The sequence below is a fragment of the Pestalotiopsis fici genome (genome assembly GCF_000516985.1).
Source record: "Pestalotiopsis fici W106-1 unplaced genomic scaffold PFICI_Scf_1, whole genome shotgun sequence".
Lineage (NCBI taxonomy): Eukaryota > Fungi > Ascomycota > Sordariomycetes > Amphisphaeriales > Sporocadaceae > Pestalotiopsis > Pestalotiopsis fici.
Genome location: NW_006917091.1, coordinates 3,936,830 through 3,954,732, shown reverse-complemented (window position 1 = coordinate 3,954,732; position 17,903 = coordinate 3,936,830). Strand labels below are relative to the sequence as shown.

The window sequence follows — 17,903 nt, the reverse complement described above, 5'->3', positions numbered from 1 at the left end:
ATGTGAACGAGGTTTATTGTGATTGCTTGTCACCAACGTCCACTGTGGAAAAGCTTCGAACCATGGTGAATCTAGCCTTCTCTGGGATATGCGAGAGCATCTGAGCAAGACATTCAAGAGTCTGGCAAACATGTCTGTCACGAACATGGGGCTATCCTGGATCCAGCAATGGGAAAAGTTGAACCCAGCAACCCAACGAGCTGACATGTTTGGTACTCATGCCTGATGGTTCGCGCAGCGACCCGGTGAAGCCGCATAAATGCCCCACTGTCCCGTATTCATCTGGAAGGGAGATCCGGGGTTCGATTTTATGTTTCAGAGCTGATGATGGGTGGGCAGAATAGTGAGCACAGTGCCAGGCTAGATCGTGCAGCGCTGGCTGCTGGGTAAAATCTCGAAGATGCCAGGCGACCTTGACTCAGATTCCAGGTGGACGACTGATGGTGTGGCGCCAACTCATATTGGGTCGTTCAGTCGTTGGATGATTGGAATGTCTGCGTTCCTGAAAACGTGCGAGTGTGTTCCTGTGGCTTGTTTTAGGCACGCCCCTCCCGCATTCCTGGGGAGTCCGACCCAGCTATATGATCCATGGATAAAAGGCCAACCATTTTTTTGGTCATGATATTTTCATCCTTCTAGCTTGAAATGGCGGACTGTCCCAGAGAAATGCAAGTCTAGAGGGAGGGAGGGAGGGAGTTAGAGAGAGTATGTGTGTGCGTGAAGAAACTGCACCAGACCACCCATCACTATATGGATCATGCAGTGGGGAAGCAGCCAGAATTATTTCAAAAACGCCCAGAAGACGCGTCAGAACAGAACTCGTTCGCAAGGCGGCAGTGGAGAATCCCATCGTTGGCTGCAGGAATAACTGCCAACAGAATGGAGCTCAAAAGAGCAACCTGAATGCTTGGGGGGCGATTTGGGTCGGAGTATAGTTGTAAATCTTGCATATGTTTGCAATGATGAACCTGGTATGAATCACGGATGGCTGCATTAGTCTGGAACCAGGGGCTGTCCAGATGTCTGTTTGAACGTCACTCAGGCCCGGCTGAGGCACAGACCGCCAAGTCTTGATTTTCAACCAACCGCGAGTCTCATCTAGCAGGAAAATACCCATTCTAACGGTAGCTAGACAATCGAACGAGCAGTGTGGCGGATGCTGTTTATCTGCTGTAAAAGTCACAAATTAGCAGCTTGGTTGGGCGAAAAGGCGAAGGAACAAACCGTCGAAGCACGAGGATAATCTTCACCCATTTGTATTTGGTGCTCAGCTCCAGCAACTTGGTCATGGCCTGACTGGGTTGTCATAAGGATTGAAATGTGCAGGGGAAGTCCATATGCCAGTCAGTGGTGATCGAATGGCAAATATTACCCAGAACGATTGAAAACCAAAAGACAGCAGGAAACAAGTCGGATAAATAATGCCAAATACCTCAAAGACTCGATCAAAAGATCTTTCTCTTCTTTCCGTTTCTTCTGTGTCGCGCCTTCTTTGAAGTATCGCGAGCACTTGCCGAGTATCAAGTCAACAACGTTCTTTATTTATTTTTCAGATGGACATTTCTGAAAGGCTCGTTCTCTTTTCTCTTGGCCCGGTGGAGAACAGAGACACAAGCAACAAGGGAAAGGTTAGGCGGGATAACTTAGGTAACAGACTCGAATGATTTCTTATGGTGCCTCTCCAGGGTATCCGGCAATTGCGCTCCCAATCAAGCATGTAATGCAAATAAGCAACAGTACGCCTTGAGATGAAAGCATATCGATTCAGATTTGTTGGCAAATTTGTTCCTTTACTCGTGCCGCGTACCTACATTGACTCTCGGGACATCGCTACCAACTCTGTATCGAAAGTTGGGCCGTCTTCTTTTTTCTTGTCTCGGCGCATGGACCAACAGTTCGTGGCAGCCGGCCGGCCGTGTCTCTTCACGATCCATGGCCTTTAGGGACAGCATCGCTGGTGGCATTTATATCTACCCTCCATACACGAATGCTACAAACATTGAAATGTTATTTTCATGAACAAGATGCTCTTGCCTTTCCAGGTCAGACTTGGCCGTGGTCAAAGTGACTGGGGTATAACAGAAGCGGCACGGCAGTCCAAACGTGGATATCTTTGGTATGATTCGTTGACAGCGGCCTAGTAGAACAACCTTCTCAGTCTGGCCAGAAGAGCATCTGTTTATTTGGTGTACCGCCGACTGGCAATAGCTATATAAATCTACAATATCTTTGCAAATGCTGAAGGGTCCCTCTTTGACAATGTAACGGGCGCAATGTGACTGCTCATCTGGCAGTTCACTACATGTATCTATGCCTACCCAGGATGGCAACTCATGGGTGTGCGCATGCATATGACGATTCCATAGTTCACGGTGTGGTCTCAAGACATGCAAAGTTGGGGATTCTGGAACGATATCTTTATTTCCTCCTTTCCTCATTCTTGACTACCGCCGTGCTTGCAAGGTACAAGACTTTTCAAAGACAAACATTCTCCCTAGCAGACAGGCTGCTGATTGTCTTCTACTCTCTATCAAATTTAAACCAAGAAGCGTAATGGACACGTCATCTCTCATATAATTGTCCCCGTTGGATTAAGTTTGGGTCACTTTGTAGACCCCTTGGTATCCTTCAGTAAAGTTCAACTCCGCTTTGAAAGCAAAAATGATGCCGATACGTGTCGGTATACCGACTTTCCAACCGTTGGGTCGGTTCGAGGGTCGGCTGTTCGGCCCCTACGGAGGCTCATGGCAGAATATGAGCAGTCATTGCTGACAATGACTGCCACATGGCCCAAGGAGTTACACTTCAGCCAGCCGTTGGCCTAATTATGCACTCATGTCTTACAGCCGTCCAGGAGCACCGTTTGAGTCCTGCGAGTTGGGTCGCATTGGTTCAGCCGGTTTTACTGGTGGAGTCATGATCTGCTTGGTTGGGGTAGGCGATAATGCTACAGGCGGTAAGATAGGCGGTGCCGGTGATGAACGAGCTCCACCCGTGCTTTGTTGTTGTTGTGCCTGTGGCGGTGAACGCTTCAAGGGTGATAGGCCATTCTGAGTTGGTGGAAGAGTAGGCGTCTTTATATCAGATGCCAGCTCGGGTTGTCTATGCTTGAGCTGAGGTGTCGAGAGCAGTGATGGTGTGGCGCTGCTGCTCGATAGTCGACGCGAGTTTGACAGGGAGCTTGGAGGTGGCGACATTCCTGCCTGTTTGTTGTTTGCATCCTGAGTAGTTGGCTTTTTAGGTGAAGCCGAAGTAGCTGGCATGGTAGGTAATGTCACCTTAGTATGGGAGGAACCGGCGGCTGCCGTGTTCTTCTTTGATGCGGCTCCATTAGCACTGGGTGAAATATGGAATATGCCTTTTGGCGGTAAGATCCTATGAGTTCCTGGCGAACTTGCTGCTGCCGCAGGCGGAGACGATGGATTAATTGTCGAATATGCGCGAGACTTATTGGGCGACTGTTGCGGTGGTGATAATGTAGGGTGAGGCGATGAGAAAGGGTTGGAACCGTCAAGATTGTAGAATGGCGAGGGCGGTGGCAGGATGGGAGTCTGACTTGTTGGCTTGACGGGAATAGTGAACCGAGGAGCTGCTGGAGGCGAACTGTGCTGAGAAGCAGGTCCCCTCAGGGCCTGCGTAGATGCCTTCGTACTGCTCGAGCTTGGTGAGAGATCTGGCTTCACCAAAGATTTCGAAGGTATCTCAACCACAACAGCAGAGCGCGAGACAGGACGCTGCTGTTCAGATCCGGTTGCCGTTGTGGCCTGAGGTGGTGATGATGGCGCGTCGCCCGGGCCCTTAAGTTTGAGCTTTATGACGGTGTGCTTTGGTGGGTTTAGCTCTTTTCGCTTGCATACACTGCAAATGAAGTGGAAATCTTCTCGTTCTGCCTCTTCTTCACTGATTCCGGCACACTTGCTATGCTGCCACACGTTGCATCTCTCACAGGCAATACTGTGAGTGCCATCGTCCACCTGCCCATAGACACCGCAGACACAGTCGAAGATCCAGTCCTCCTCTTCGTCATCAAGTTCTTCTAGAGCTCGTTTGTTTCTAGCAATCTCAGCTTCTAGCCGACGGCCTGAGAGTCTTCCGCTATCAGAGTCGACATTCTTGCTGTCCTCGGAGAGCTGAGCAAGCTCCTCTTCGTGTTTGAGGCGCCGCACCTCTCTCTCTTTCAAGCGGTTCTCACGAGACATGAGTCTGTTGTCTCGCTCCTTCTCTCGCTTGAGGCGCAACTGCTCCTCTTTACGAGCAGCTGCTTCTTCTCTGCGTCGCTTTTCTTGCTCGATGCGGTCCTCTTCCTCCTGTTTCTGGCGTTCCACCTTGCCTGCCAGGCGACTGGACCTCTTCGCATGTGCCATCTTCTCGAGGCTGAGCAGCTCCTTTTCTCGCGCCAATGCCTTTCTCTTGCGTGATTCTTCTTGTTTCTCAAGAATAGGGACAAGACCTTCTTCCAGCCGGTCCCTCAAGATCTTTTCGTTCTCATCCCGAGTCTTCCGTATCGTGGCAAGAAAAGCTCTAACGTCATCCAGAGAAACAGCAATGCATTCCCACGCGGCGCCACCGAATCCATCATCTTGAAGGGATTGTGGCTCCTCCGTGTCAGAAGCAGGTCCGTCATCAATGTCTTCCGCATCGGCGGCAGCAGATCTCGAGACACGGCGCCGTTTGGCGGCTCGTGCAGCAGCCTTCGCCTTCTTGCTGTTCTTCTTAGGTTTCCAGGCAGGAGTAGGCGGAGGTGCATCCGTGCGCCGATATAGACGATCGTCGTCTAGCAGATAATACTCTCGGTCTTCGCTATCCCAGCCATAGGGCTCAATTCTCCAATCAGTCTGATCGGAAAGCTTTTGCTCGTCCATTTTGTCTCGGATACGTTCCGGATGCAGCATCACCCACTGCGTCAGTTGTTGCAGTACTGCAAGCTGTGGAAACGTCAGCCTAGCAAGCCACAGAAATGTTTTTTGAATATATTTTTTACCTTGGTGAATACATCAAAGTCGTGAAAGCTAGCCGGGGTTTCATCAGTACCAAAAGGATTCTGCGCGGGCCTTCTCGCAACGTATTGCCGGCGCGTGTATTCATCGAAGAGGTCCGGGGTAAGCCCTCGGTGCGACGAGACGGATTTGAGTAGTGCCAGGCCGATGCCAGCGAGTACAGGTGAGTTATGCTTCAAGCATTCTGCTTCCAATGTCTAAAGGTGCAACATATATCAGCATTTGTCCAGCGATGTGTGTGCAAGCCCGGCTTTGGGGGAGGGAGTGGACGACGTACATCTATGTCAATGCTCTCGTCAATCTTGACCACCTTGCCAAAGAGGTAGATCCATTGAAAAAGGTTGGCAAACTGCCATGTATTTCTGATACGTTGTAGCAGCGAAATTTCTTTGGGTGGCTCTTTGGGGGTCTCGGGAGTGGAAGAGACCACGTCAGACTCGACGTCGCGCAAAGTGCGCTTTCGCGTGGACGGCATCGTCTTGTGTCGCTGCTGGAGATGCGATAGTCGAAGAAAGGCACACACAGGCGCTGGGCGACAAGGGCGTTTTGTCTGCAACGAGCCAGCTGCTAAGCGGCGTTGAAAAGGCAGCAGACAGGGGGGGTGAGAAGAGATGTTACTATTCAGATCTGCTCCATGAGGATGTTTGCAAGCATGTGCAGGTAGCAGATGCTTATTGTTCACGATAGTTGCTTGCACCGGAAGACAGATCGCGGCAGAGCTCAAGAATGAGGTCAATAGTAGATGCAGCAGCCGCGCCGGGAGTTTGGTTTGGGTCAATTTTCTGAGCCGGCGCGCGATTCAAGTCGCGTAAAGCGTTGCCAGTGAGCTACCATAAGCTAAGGTACGTACTAGACTGGATATCTTGAGCCATCCCCACCCCCCTGTCCGCCGTGCAGTTCCACTAAAGCCTATTGGATATTTACCACCTACAGTAATGTAGGCATGTATGCTCATATGACAGACAATAAACAATCAGTCTGAATGAGAGCCACACATGTGCTTTCTCAACGGCACGTGATTTTTCTTCATTCAAAATAATTGGCAGCTTTTGCCTGTGTAAATACAGATCACGGCCATATTTGTATCATTGTTGATGTCTGCAAGATGTGCCCAAAATGTAATAAGTTGGTGGTTACAATTGACCCGAAGATATAGTTAGCTTCGTCATCTCCAATGTTTGCACGTAATTTGGCAGTCAGGCATAACCCCCGAGAGCTCTCTAAAGATTGCTTCGCACTCACTCGCATGACTTTGACTCGATGTTTGGCGATGGTTGAGCAAGAAAAACTGCTCAAGCGACTAGTCGACAATGGTCACATCTGAACAATCAAAACAACGAATTTGGATGGGCATTCAAGCGACCATTATCATTGGTGGACGTAGCCAGGCTCTCGCCTTGTGGCCAGACGTGGATATGCTTTTCAAGTAGGCATTTCGCCATCGTACACAGGAGGACTAATCAATGGAATATCCTATTGTTCCGACCTTAACATAGCGGACGGCATAGAATAACTGCCGATAAGCAGAGCAATTACAGTTTTGTGCCAAGCAATCATGGAACTGTAGAGGGATGATGTTGAGCAATCTTGGTCAAAGGGAGAGATAGGCATGAATTGTGGACACAAGATATAGGGTTCGCGTTGTGGTCGTGTGTTTCAGACTCCTACAACAGGTGTTTGGGTAACGCGGGGGAAAATCCGGCACCTCAGGTTCACGATTGCCTTGAGGACACCATATTGCCTACCTTCTCAACGAGTATGATAAATTATCTAGGCTCAAGTAGCGCTGTCAAAAGATGCGTTTTGTGTAGTCGTCCGGGGATGATTGTGCAGGGTCAAACTTCTACTGTGATGGAGAATGCCACTGCCTTCAGGAAACACGAGCTCCCAAGGTTGGAGTGATGCTTGCCATGAGCCCTACCTGAGTGGCATCTCACTCCATTAATGTCTTGGCCAAGCCTTAGCCCTGTGTGTGTGGTGACAGGGTCGGCATCCTGCGTTATGCAACTGGTAATTGAGCCGCTCAGAAGGTATCAAGCCCAGAATTGGCGCCTCGTCCTTGGTCGGTAGGTACATGCCAGCCGTCGCTCATTTCGTAATGTGTGTAACTGGCCGTTTCTATCTACGGTACGCTAGGGGCTGTCATTGAGAAGGGAATGCCGATGGCCCCATGCATACGTACATCTATTTAATGCGAAAAAAAAAAGAAAACAAGATGCGAATTGGCACGGCCACAAAAACCTGGGGCCTTCTACGAAGACACTAACAACTACGCTGGAAAAGGTAGGGTCTAATAAACTAATCAACTAACGGGCGTTACATCGCATCCGCGGATCTCGCGCAGCGCAGCGTGGTGGACCTTATTGCGCAACAAGCGGCGGCGTTGCGGAGGCTGTGAACGTGTGTGGGCGGGAGGCCTTCAAGGCACGGGTCCAGAGTCTAGCACCAGCTGGGTGAAAGCGTTGCATGTAGCTCCATTTGAAATGCCTTGAGTGCTGACATTGCCTTCTTATCGGCTGCGGCACACACAGGTAGTGTCCACTGTCTGAGCTGTGTCCTCGTGTCAAATCGAAAACGAGACCAGGATCCAGACAAGACCCTCCAGGCCGAGCTGAAGAGGATCCATACATACATTACCTCTGCGGATTGGTTGTTTCGTTCGTACCTGGCATCGCTCGTAGTGCAAGTCGTAGGTAGGCAGACTAAATTATTATTCTGCTGCTTGTTGGGGCGACCAGATTGCCGGAACGTTTTCCTTCTGACATCACTCCCAAAGGAAGCGGATAATTCACGTCTAGGCGTGTCGCTTGCTTTAATACGACTGACGAAGCAATTGGGACCCCTATATCTCTATCTTGGGGCTACGCTATCTTGCCCCTTCGGATTTAGCGACCTACTGTGGTGAATCCTCGCTCGCCACTCAACCCCTCGGTCTCACACCAACAACGTTTCGGACCGCGCCCTGGGGACGGTGACCACGATATCTGCAGGATCTGTCAAGTTGGAATTGAATCGAGAATACCCTCACCGATAAATCTGGTTGTGATGCAGAAATTGTTGCTGTAGAGGCTCCTATTGGATGCGCCTGCGCTTTGCGCACATAACATTCGCTACCTTCACACGCGCTCAAGGTACTCTCAAGCCTCTCGTGTCATCTGGATGACATAGCAAGCACCATGAGCAGACCACCAAACTCACCACCGCACACACAACAAAATCCCTCGTCTCCGATAACCCAATCGATACCTCTTCAAGACCTTTCAAGGCCGCCTGGTGATTATAACATGTCCCGGCATGGGGAGGGGGAAGGAGCAGCCGGGTCGGCAAGTTCGCGCAATACGCAGCGACTTTCGCCGTCCGCGGCTGCCAATCTGCCAGGCCTATCGACATACTGGGACCAGCCGCAAGGCTTTTCAAGTCATCGTCGCGATATTGCCGAGTCAACTTCGAGTCCGACTTCGCCAATAGATCCCAGCGCCCTGCAATTTGCTCTTCCTCCGCAGATTCATGCTCCGCCGCCTCTATCACGACCATCTTCCTCGACTTCGAATCCGTACACACCCTCGCCATACTATGATGAGCCTACGAACCAGGAATACTTTGCGTCGGACGACACTCCATTGGCCTCTGCTGCTCAGCCAATCTCAGGTGCTGCCTTGGCTACCCCCGGTACAGAAGCACCATCGCGGACCAGTTTTCAGACCATTTCTGATATAGACGACGGACGGGAGTCTAGACCTCGCGACACAAAAATGCTTGGTTTCGACTTGGGACCCGATAGACACCGAAGCTATGGACAGAGCCTCAGCCCCATGGATCGCCGGGCCTCACGCTCACCAGGAACCGCTCTCCACCGAGCTGGGACGATTGTTAGAGCCATGTCCCAACGTGTTGTCAATATCAGCGGTGAAGGAGATACGATGGAACAACACCAGCAGCGGCGAGCCCGCTCCAGATCGCCGAGTGTCGACAGCCGTGCTCCCCGTGAGCCAAGCCATTTGTCCATCCTTGATACCTCATACCCGTCCCAGGTCTATCCCCCAGAGAAGAATGGCGACTCGCGGTTTACCTTCGTGCAGGAAGCCCCCGAGCTCCAGGGCCCGCGTGTGCCCATGGCAAATCCCTTGAAAGGTCGCTCATTAGGAATCTTTGGTCCCGATAACCCGATTCGAGTCAAGCTCTGCGATTTCTTGGTTAATCCATGGATGGAGCCTTTCATCCTGATGCTGATTGTCCTTCAAGCAATTCTTTTGGCTGTGGAATCTGCTCCAAATGTTTTTGAACCAGGCAACGAACGTCCCGAGCGCTGGGCTGGAACCAAGACCGACTGGACCATGTTGATCTTATTTAGCATATTTTCGGCGGAGCTTATCATACGCATCATTGTATCGGGATTCATACTCAACGCGACGGAATATAGTACTATTGATCGGAAAAAAGGCATCCGGGCTGCAGTAGCGGACCAGTACAAGGCCGTCTTTGGCCCACAACGCCAGAAGTCGGTCAGACATGCCAAAGAGGAGAACTATGGACCATCGACATTCGCCCGGTCCTTCACTGTCATGCATGGCCAAAGGCTACCAGAAACATTCGAGGAAGCACAGAGGATGCAATTGGCTCGTCGGGCTTTCCTGCGGCATGGCTTCAACAGGCTTGACTTCACTGCAGTGATCTCGTTCTGGATCACCTTCGTACTCAGTATTACTGGAATCGAAATGCAGTACCATGTTTTTATTTTCCGGATGATGAGCTGTCTGAGAATCGTCAGACTTCTAGCCTTGACCAACGGTACAGCGGTAAGTGAGAATCCCGCAATCTCAATATGCTCTAGCTCATGTTTTTTTCTTCTTTTCTTTCACAGATCATTTTACGAAGTTTGAAGAAAGCAGCCCCTTTACTCATCCGAGTATCGTTCCTCATTCTGTTCTTCTGGATACTGTTCGCCATCATTGGTATCCAAAGCTTCAAATCGAGTCTCAGCCGACAATGTGTATGGCTCGATCCTACAGACCCGACCAATATCACTGCAGCCTACACAAACGACCTACAGTTCTGCGGAGGTTACTTGAATGAAAGCACTGGTGCTGAGATGCCTTGGGTGTACAGTGAAACGTTGACGGGTACTCTGGAGAACTTACATTTCAACACTGCCTCGGCAAAAGGCTATCTATGTCCCAAAGGGTCGCTCTGTCTGCAATCGACAGGCCCTTTCAACAACACAGTGAACTTCGATAATATCGCCCACTCACTGGAGCTTGTCTTTGTCATCATGAGCGCCAACACCTGGTCGGACTTGATGTACTACACCACGAACTCGGATTATCTTCCAGCGGCCTTGTTCTTCGGTGCTGGAATCATGATTATGATGTTGTGGATGACCAATTTGCTTATTGCTGTCATCACGTCCTCTTTTCAGGTCATTCGAGAAGAAAGCAAAAGCAGTGCTTTCACTGGAGAAACCCAGGAACCTGCAGCTCCTGTACAGCTCGAACAAAATCAAAGACGCCAGGTATCGGCACTGCAAAAGATATACGACAAGACGCGCTTGCTCTGGATCATATTGATCATAGTTGACCTCCTTGTGCAAAGCTTCCGCAGCGCAGAAAATCCTCGGGCAACGTTGATTCTTGTGACAGATGTCATTGTCACAATGCTTCTCGACGTGGAAATCATAATACGGATAGCGGCCAACTGGCGCGGATTTCATCGAAGTTATCGCAACTTATTCGACTTGTTCTTGGCTATTGCAACGACCGTGATCCTGCTGCCCCCGATTCGCAACGCAGAACAAGTCTACCCGTGGCTGACGGTATTCCAAATTCTCAGAATCTACCGGGTTGTCTTGGCAGTACCCATTACGCGGCAGTTGATTCTGCTTGTGCTTGGCAACGCAGCTGGTATTGCCAACTTGTTGCTCTTCGTGTTCCTCATCACGTTCATCATGGCCATTCTTGCTGCCCAACTTTTCAGAGGAGAGATCCCAATGTACGAGGACGGCGAACTCAACGAGATCTCCTTCTACAACATCTACAACTCATTCCTCGGCATGTATCAAATCCTCTCTAGCGAGAATTGGACTACCATCTTGTACAATGTCACCTCCTACACAACCCATCTTCATACATCCTGGTATGGCGCAGTCTTCCTAATGGGCTGGTTCATTCTTGCATTCTTCATTATCGTCAACATGTTCATTGCTGTCATTCAGGAGAATTTTGATGTATCTGAAGATGAGAAACGCTTGGAACAGGTGAAGTCTTTTCTCCAGAGAAAGGAACTGGGGAACAACACTAGCAGCTTAGCCCTATCCACCATATTCACGTTTGGCAAGAACCGCAAGAAGAAGGATCCTCTGGACTATGGGCCAGCCACCATGGAAATGTTGCTGAAGGACGCGGTTGTCAGAGAGTTCCTTGACGATTCCATGGACCCTCTCCAGCAATCATCTGGCGGATCTCAGTCACCTCAGCAAGGAAATGCCAACGGGACTGTTCGCCCTGGCGCATGGTCATCCATATGGAGTCGTGTCCGCTCCACCTTCACAAGCAAGGAGCCCAACCCCTTTTATGAGACTATCAAATTCGACACAACTAATGACAACCTTGACCCGCGAGCCATGGCTCGTCAGGCTGTGTCGCTTACCGCCGCTCGACGCAAGGCCCAACGAGAATACCTGACGCGACACCCTACATACAACAATGCGCTCTACATTTTCACGCCCAAAAATCCCCTCCGCCGTCTGTGCCAAAAGCTGGTAGGACCAGGCAGGGGCCAAGAGCGCTTTGATGGCGTCGAGCCCAATAAAATAGCTTGGTACATCTTCTCGGCGTTTATTTACGCCGCTATTGTGGCTATGGTGGTTCTTGCATGTGTCACCACGCCACTGTATCAAAAAGAATATTTCGCGAATAACGACTTCCACATCACGAATTGGTTCGTCTGGGTCGACATGGGCTTTGCTATTCTCTTCTCGGTTGAGGCTGCCATCAAGGTCATAGCTGATGGTCTGTGGTTCACACCCAACGCGTATTTCAGAAGCTCTTGGGGTATCATCGATGCCGTGGTGCTCATCACCTTATGGATCAATGTTATCACCCTTCTGGCCAACGATGGAGCAGTGTCTAGGGCCGTGGGCGCATTCAAGGCTCTTAGAGCTTTACGCCTGCTTAACGTCAGTGATAGTGCTCGGCAGACGTTCCATTCACTCATCATCGTCGCTGGCTGGAAGCTCCTTGGCGTAAGTTTACAGAGCATCTCACTATGCGAATTTTGCTAACCAATTCATAGGCTGCCTTCGTTTCCATGTCCCTCTTGATTCCATTCGCCATATATGCTTTGAATCTGTTCAATGGAAAAATGGTTGCCTGCAATGACGGCGATATCTACAACTTGACCAATTGTTTTGGCGAATATGAAGCCGCACCGTTCAGCGACGACTGGCCAATGCTTGCGCCACGTGTTGCGGAAAACCCGTTCTACTCGTTCGACGACTTTGGATCGTCTCTATTCATCCTGTTCACCATTGTTTCACAGGAAGGATGGGTGGACGTGTCATTCTCAGCACAGTCAATCACAGGAATTGGCCTGCAGCCGTCCGATAATGCGGCACCCGGGAACGGATTCTTCTTTGTAGTCTTCAACATCCTTGCTACTGTCTTCGTTCTGACATTGTTCATCTCCGTCTTCATGCGAAACTATACGGAGTTGACGGGTGTTGCATTCCTCACGACAGAGCAAAGATCGTGGCTCGAGTTGCGCAAGTTGCTGCGCCAGATTTCGCCTTCTAAGAGCTCATATGACGATTCCGAAAAGAAGTGGAAGAAGTGGTGCCATAAGCGCGCTATCGAGAAGCGTGGAAAGTGGTATACTGCTGTCACGTGCGTGCTTGTCCTTCACTTGATTTTGCTCATGATGGAATACTATCCAGAGCCCACTTGGTGGACGACAACGAGAGACATCATCTTTCTGATTTTTACACTCATCTACATTGCCAATATCGTCATTCGGGTCATTGGTTTGGGTTGGACCCGTTTTCGAAAGAGCTCCTGGGATGTCTTTTCCCTGGTTGCCGTAACTGGAGCTTTTGCCACCTCCGCGTTGCTGGTCAGTAAAGAGCAAAACACAATTTGGGTTCAGCTACACAAATTCTTCCTCGTAGCAATTGTATTGCTGCTCATTCCCAGGAACGATGCTCTCGATCAGCTTTTCAAGACAGCAGCTGCCAGTCTGACCACGATTGTCAACCTCCTGGCCACATGGCTTGTTTTCTTCTTGGTTTTCGCAATCGCATTTACTCAGACCTTCAGTTTGACTCGTTTTGGCGGGAATGAAGAAGCAAACGTCAACTTTCGAACGGTTCCCAAGGCCCTGATCCTCTTGTTCAGGATGAGTTGTGGTGAAGGATGGAACGAACTCATGGAAGACTTTGCCATGATAGAACCACCATTCTGTGTCGAGAACAACGAGTTTACCGATAGTGACTGTGGAAGTGCTATCTGGGCTCGGGGCTTGTTCATCGCCTGGAATCTTGTCAGCATGTATATTTTCGTAAATTTGTTCATCTCGCTTATTTACGAAAGTTTTGCATACGTCTACCAGCGCTCAAGTGGGCTAGGAAATATAGATCGTCACGAGATTCGTCGCTTCAAAGAGGCATGGCGGAGCGTGGATCCAGCTGGCACAGGATTTATCAGCAAGGATGCGTTTCCCAAGCTCCTGGCTGAGCTCTCCGGTGTTTTCGAGATGCGGATATACAACGCAGAAGACTCGATTCGTCAGATCCTCGAAGACGTCCGCAGTGAAGACCCAGGAGCCAGGCATGGATCAATCGCGTCCCAGAGTGCTCTATCTGGGATCGATGTGAAAAAGCTCAATGCCAGACTGAACAAGATCGACGTTATAGCAGTACGTGAGCGTCGTCGACGGTTCAATATCTTCTTCGAGGAAGTCATGGTCTCTGCAGATCCTGATAAGGGTATTTCCTTTACAACTGTTCTCATGATATTGGCACACTACAATATCATCAGCGATAGCAAAAGTTTGCGTCTGGAGGAATTCTTGCGGCGTCGTGCTCGCCTACAGCGCGTTGAGGAAGAAGTCCGACGTCGTGTGGTCCTAGGCTTCTTTGATACTTTGTGAGTATAAAGGTTTACCAATGCTCGAATCCATTAAACTTGCTAACCACGGAATCAGATACTGGGTACGAAGGTTCAAGAAGCATCTTGACAAGAAACGGGCTGGACGTATGACGGCGGTACCGCAACTGGACGTACCTGATATCTTTGTTGAGGATGACGATGGACGTCACAGAACCCCACAACGTGCAACGGTGGCTGTCACTCCTCGCGCGCGAGCTGCAACAACATCTTCAGAGTTCTTGGCTGCAGCGGACGCCGTTCGACCTGCACACCGCAGCTGGGCGTCGAGCACAGACATATCAAACATCGATGCCCAATACCAGCATCCACTCAGTCTACCAAGGACACCGCCATCCATGCCAGGTCATAGGGCCGACACGTCGGCCTTTAGCTTTGAGCTCCAGGAGCCTGGAACGTCATCAGCGGCGAACAGCCGCCGAGGCAGTTCTGTAAGTCCGGCTCAGGTTCGGGAGCTGTTGGACGACTCCGTCTGGGTTGAAAGTATTCGCCGTAGCGCCACAATTCGCAAATCGGTACGGAAGACGGACTGGAACCAATACTGATCAAGGAACCTGCGTCGACATGAGCCCTGAAGCAGTGTACTTTGCTATGTATTCACACATCACATAATATAATGAGATCACGTGGTAGGAGGTAGAGGAAGGGGGGTTTCCGCAGATCTACACCTGATACGTCGGAAGGTGAACCTCTCTGATGTCATAATGATGGTCGCCTGCACAGGACAGGCGCCAGTAGGCGGAAGAAGGGGTTTAGACTGAGATGATCTTGGATGAATGAGGCACGAGAAGATCATAAAATGGCGTTTACGGTATCATTAGGCGCATCTGGTCATTTCAACGGCGGACCAGCAAGCATTTCTTTACGAAGCGATTTCACCATACCTCACAAGTTACGGTATTACCAGTACCTTGGATGAGAGAAGCGAGAGGAAGAGAGGGATTTGATACCAAGAATAGTTGTTGACCTTTAGAGATATTTGTGCGTGGTAGTGTGGAGCTAGAACGAACCTCTGTGCATGTAGAGAAGTAGTAATGAAAGTTGAAACAAGCGCTGGTACAAGCAAATACTTTCTTTAATGCAGTCCATTCACTGTGCATGGGTTGGCTATATTGGAGAGCAGTTGATCGAAGACATAGAATAGTAGATGCATCCAGGGCCCCCGACGTCACAATCTCTCGACTGGAGCGGCTACCAACCCTAAGAGACCATAAATTATATTAGAGCTTCTGATCAACATGTCTGGATCTGGGGCACAGTCAGGTCTCGTAGGCACTATATGCCCATTACCAAATCTTGGCCGTGGAAGACGCCCGGCATAACAGCAACAGCCAGTCAATGGCGGGTATACGATTGTTGAATCCACATTGGCTGGCGCTGGTCAGCTCGTATGACGGCTCCTGTCTCTTATGGAGTATTTCCCTCAGCCCGCTGAACTCTGTTTTGACGTGTCTGTCTGAGGACGTACTAGACGATGGTATCCATTATAAAATACACCCACGAGACTCGGGCCCCTCTCTTTTTCCCGCGAGAAGCAGCCAGATCGAAACCGCCCGGAGGAGGCTGGCCAGTAGGATATCGTTGTTTCCTTGACAGCAAGTGTTCTCATTGGATGCAAAAATGTCATGAGCTACTAATGTGAGCAACTCTGACCTCATCACGTACTTGTAGCTAAATGGAAAGGGAGCTTGAGCTCGACCCAGCTTGCAAGCTATACTTGAGCTAACAGGGTACTATAGTAGAGCCATAGTGTGTCTCTTCAGCCAGCCTTGGACTTTCTGGATCTGAAGCAGCATGACTCGGAACCCAAGACTGTCAGCGCCGGCAGATACAAGCACACAAAGATCGGAGATCCAAACGTTAGGGGGTTGTGTTTGTACGACAGATTCGCCTGTTTAAGAAGAAGAAGAAGAAGAAGTCTAGATAGAGGGTTAATCGACGCGCACATCAACCATTGAGTGATCGGCAGCCCGGCACTTGGACTGGCTGGCTCCGAAACGATCTACCAATATATTCCGGGATTTTGTAGTGTATATGATGAGGTGCGATGTGATCTAGGCCCTATTATCGGTCAGGGACGGACGCTTCTTGGCTCGCCCGTATCGCTCTTTTTTGGATGTCTACACTAGCAGGACATGATACATACACGAGAAACGTTGCTGACTAGTTATGACATGACATATAAACGAGCAAACGGCCGAGTCCTTTTTGTCCGGCTTTTTTTTTTTTTTTTTTTGGAACTTGACTCGAGAGACTAGTATTTTTGACTTTGGAGCTATATCGTCTTTTTTGGGGATGCCGCTTATTTTTCCCTCGCACTTCTCTTCATTGACTGGCTGGATCACGATCACGCGGGGCTGTTACGATTGTTTTGCCATGTGGAGTTGGACTTGCCCTTTTATTTCATTCAGTCGACTTAATGAACGGGTTTGACGGGTAAGGAGTAATTAACCACACCCAAAAAAAAAAAAAAAAAAACGTCACCAAGTCAAGGTCTAGAATTTTGAGGCTGGCGTGGCTTTTGCGTCATCTGGGCAACTCTTAATTTTTTCCCACTTTTCACATTCCTCTGACAGCGGGTTGTGGCTCAGCTTGTGTGTTGTGAACGGCAGCTACGGAATCAAACCCCCTAGCGTTCAAACTAATGGCGAGGTGGTCATTTTTCTTTCTTTTCTTTTTTTTCACTTTTTTCCGCAATTACAAGCGAGAAAGAAGGCAAACGGATGACAGAACAAAAAAAGTACGTGGATGTGTTCTGGACCTGCATAAGTGGCAGCTGAGCCGTTCATTTTTCTTTTGCTCTTTTAGTCGATCTACCGGAGAGTTTTAGTTGCATCCAATCAGAGGCTGTTGTCCTTCCCATCTCTTTCTTGCTTTCCTTTTAGGCTGCGTAACCATTTCCTCGCAAGATTTTAGCAGAGTTCACTATCAATGATGGTAGGTACTGTGTAGATGGATGGTTGTGTAGGGAATGTGGTGGTGCCTCTTCTTGGAGGACCCTCGTATCTGCCTGTCGGATGGGAGATATCCTGCCTGACCTGCGACAACTCTCGAGGAAGCCCTGGGAAGACGGACATGGAGAGAAGGACCCCTGTAACGGAGGAAGCCGAGAGTGATGCTTCACCCCTGGTCCTCCCAAATCCAACTCGCAACCCAGCACACCATACAGAGAACATATCTATCTGCACACGTCAGAGAATTGTGTATTGTGTGCAATTATCAGTATAATATGATGATGTGTTTTGCTTTTTTTATTTTTTTGGTGCCTATCAAGAGCTTCCGAGGTAGATGAAAGCACTGACCGCGACTTCCGAGACATGGCTTCGTAAGGAAAGAATCTTGGTTTCGATAATTACATGAGTTGCATACCCTTTGCTGCGGCAACCAACCTTTGGGACGCGACGGCACAAGACGAGGGAAGAAGGGAGATTTGACAGCCAAGCCTGGAGTACCGTGTATAGGGAAGTGGACTTGGCAACATGATGTTATTCCATCTCGTTTCCAGAAAGATATGCAAGCATAGTTCCAACCATGCATCCCTTCCATCTCTTGTGAAGGCGACCTGCATCTCGACCATCGTCTCTGATAGATGATGAAACGATGCAAACAGACTGTGCGGGGCTCCTTGGGTGGGTGGTCGACCCCACCGACGGTCTTCTGACACTGCTGGCTTTGGACGATTGGTTTTAGCAGCAATTGACAGGCACTGAGAGAGAGAGAGAGAGAGAGAGAGAGAGAGAGAGAGAGAGAG

At 49.7% G+C, this 17,903-nt stretch overlaps 2 protein-coding genes across 2 annotated transcripts; one reads left to right on the top strand and one right to left on the bottom strand.

Annotated features, from left to right (window-relative positions):
* Positions 1 to 2,840: 2,840 nt before the first annotated feature.
* On the bottom strand, positions 2,841 to 5,472 carry PFICI_01200 (uncharacterized protein; the record flags this gene model as incomplete). The annotated part of the gene is made up of 3 exons (XM_007829781.1): positions 2,841 to 4,925; positions 4,982 to 5,194; positions 5,275 to 5,472. 3 exons carry the CDS (start codon positions 5,470 to 5,472, stop codon positions 2,841 to 2,843), a joined length of 2,496 nt encoding a protein of 831 aa, XP_007827972.1.
* A 2,701-nt stretch (positions 5,473 to 8,173) lies between these two features.
* Positions 8,174 to 14,697, top strand: PFICI_01199 (uncharacterized protein; the record flags this gene model as incomplete). Its single annotated transcript, XM_007829780.1, has 4 exons — positions 8,174 to 9,793; positions 9,859 to 12,234; positions 12,285 to 14,131; positions 14,190 to 14,697. The coding sequence occupies 4 exons, from the start codon at positions 8,174 to 8,176 to the stop codon at positions 14,695 to 14,697; spliced, it is 6,351 nt and encodes a 2,116-aa protein (XP_007827971.1).
* Positions 14,698 to 17,903: the final 3,206 nt, after the last annotated feature.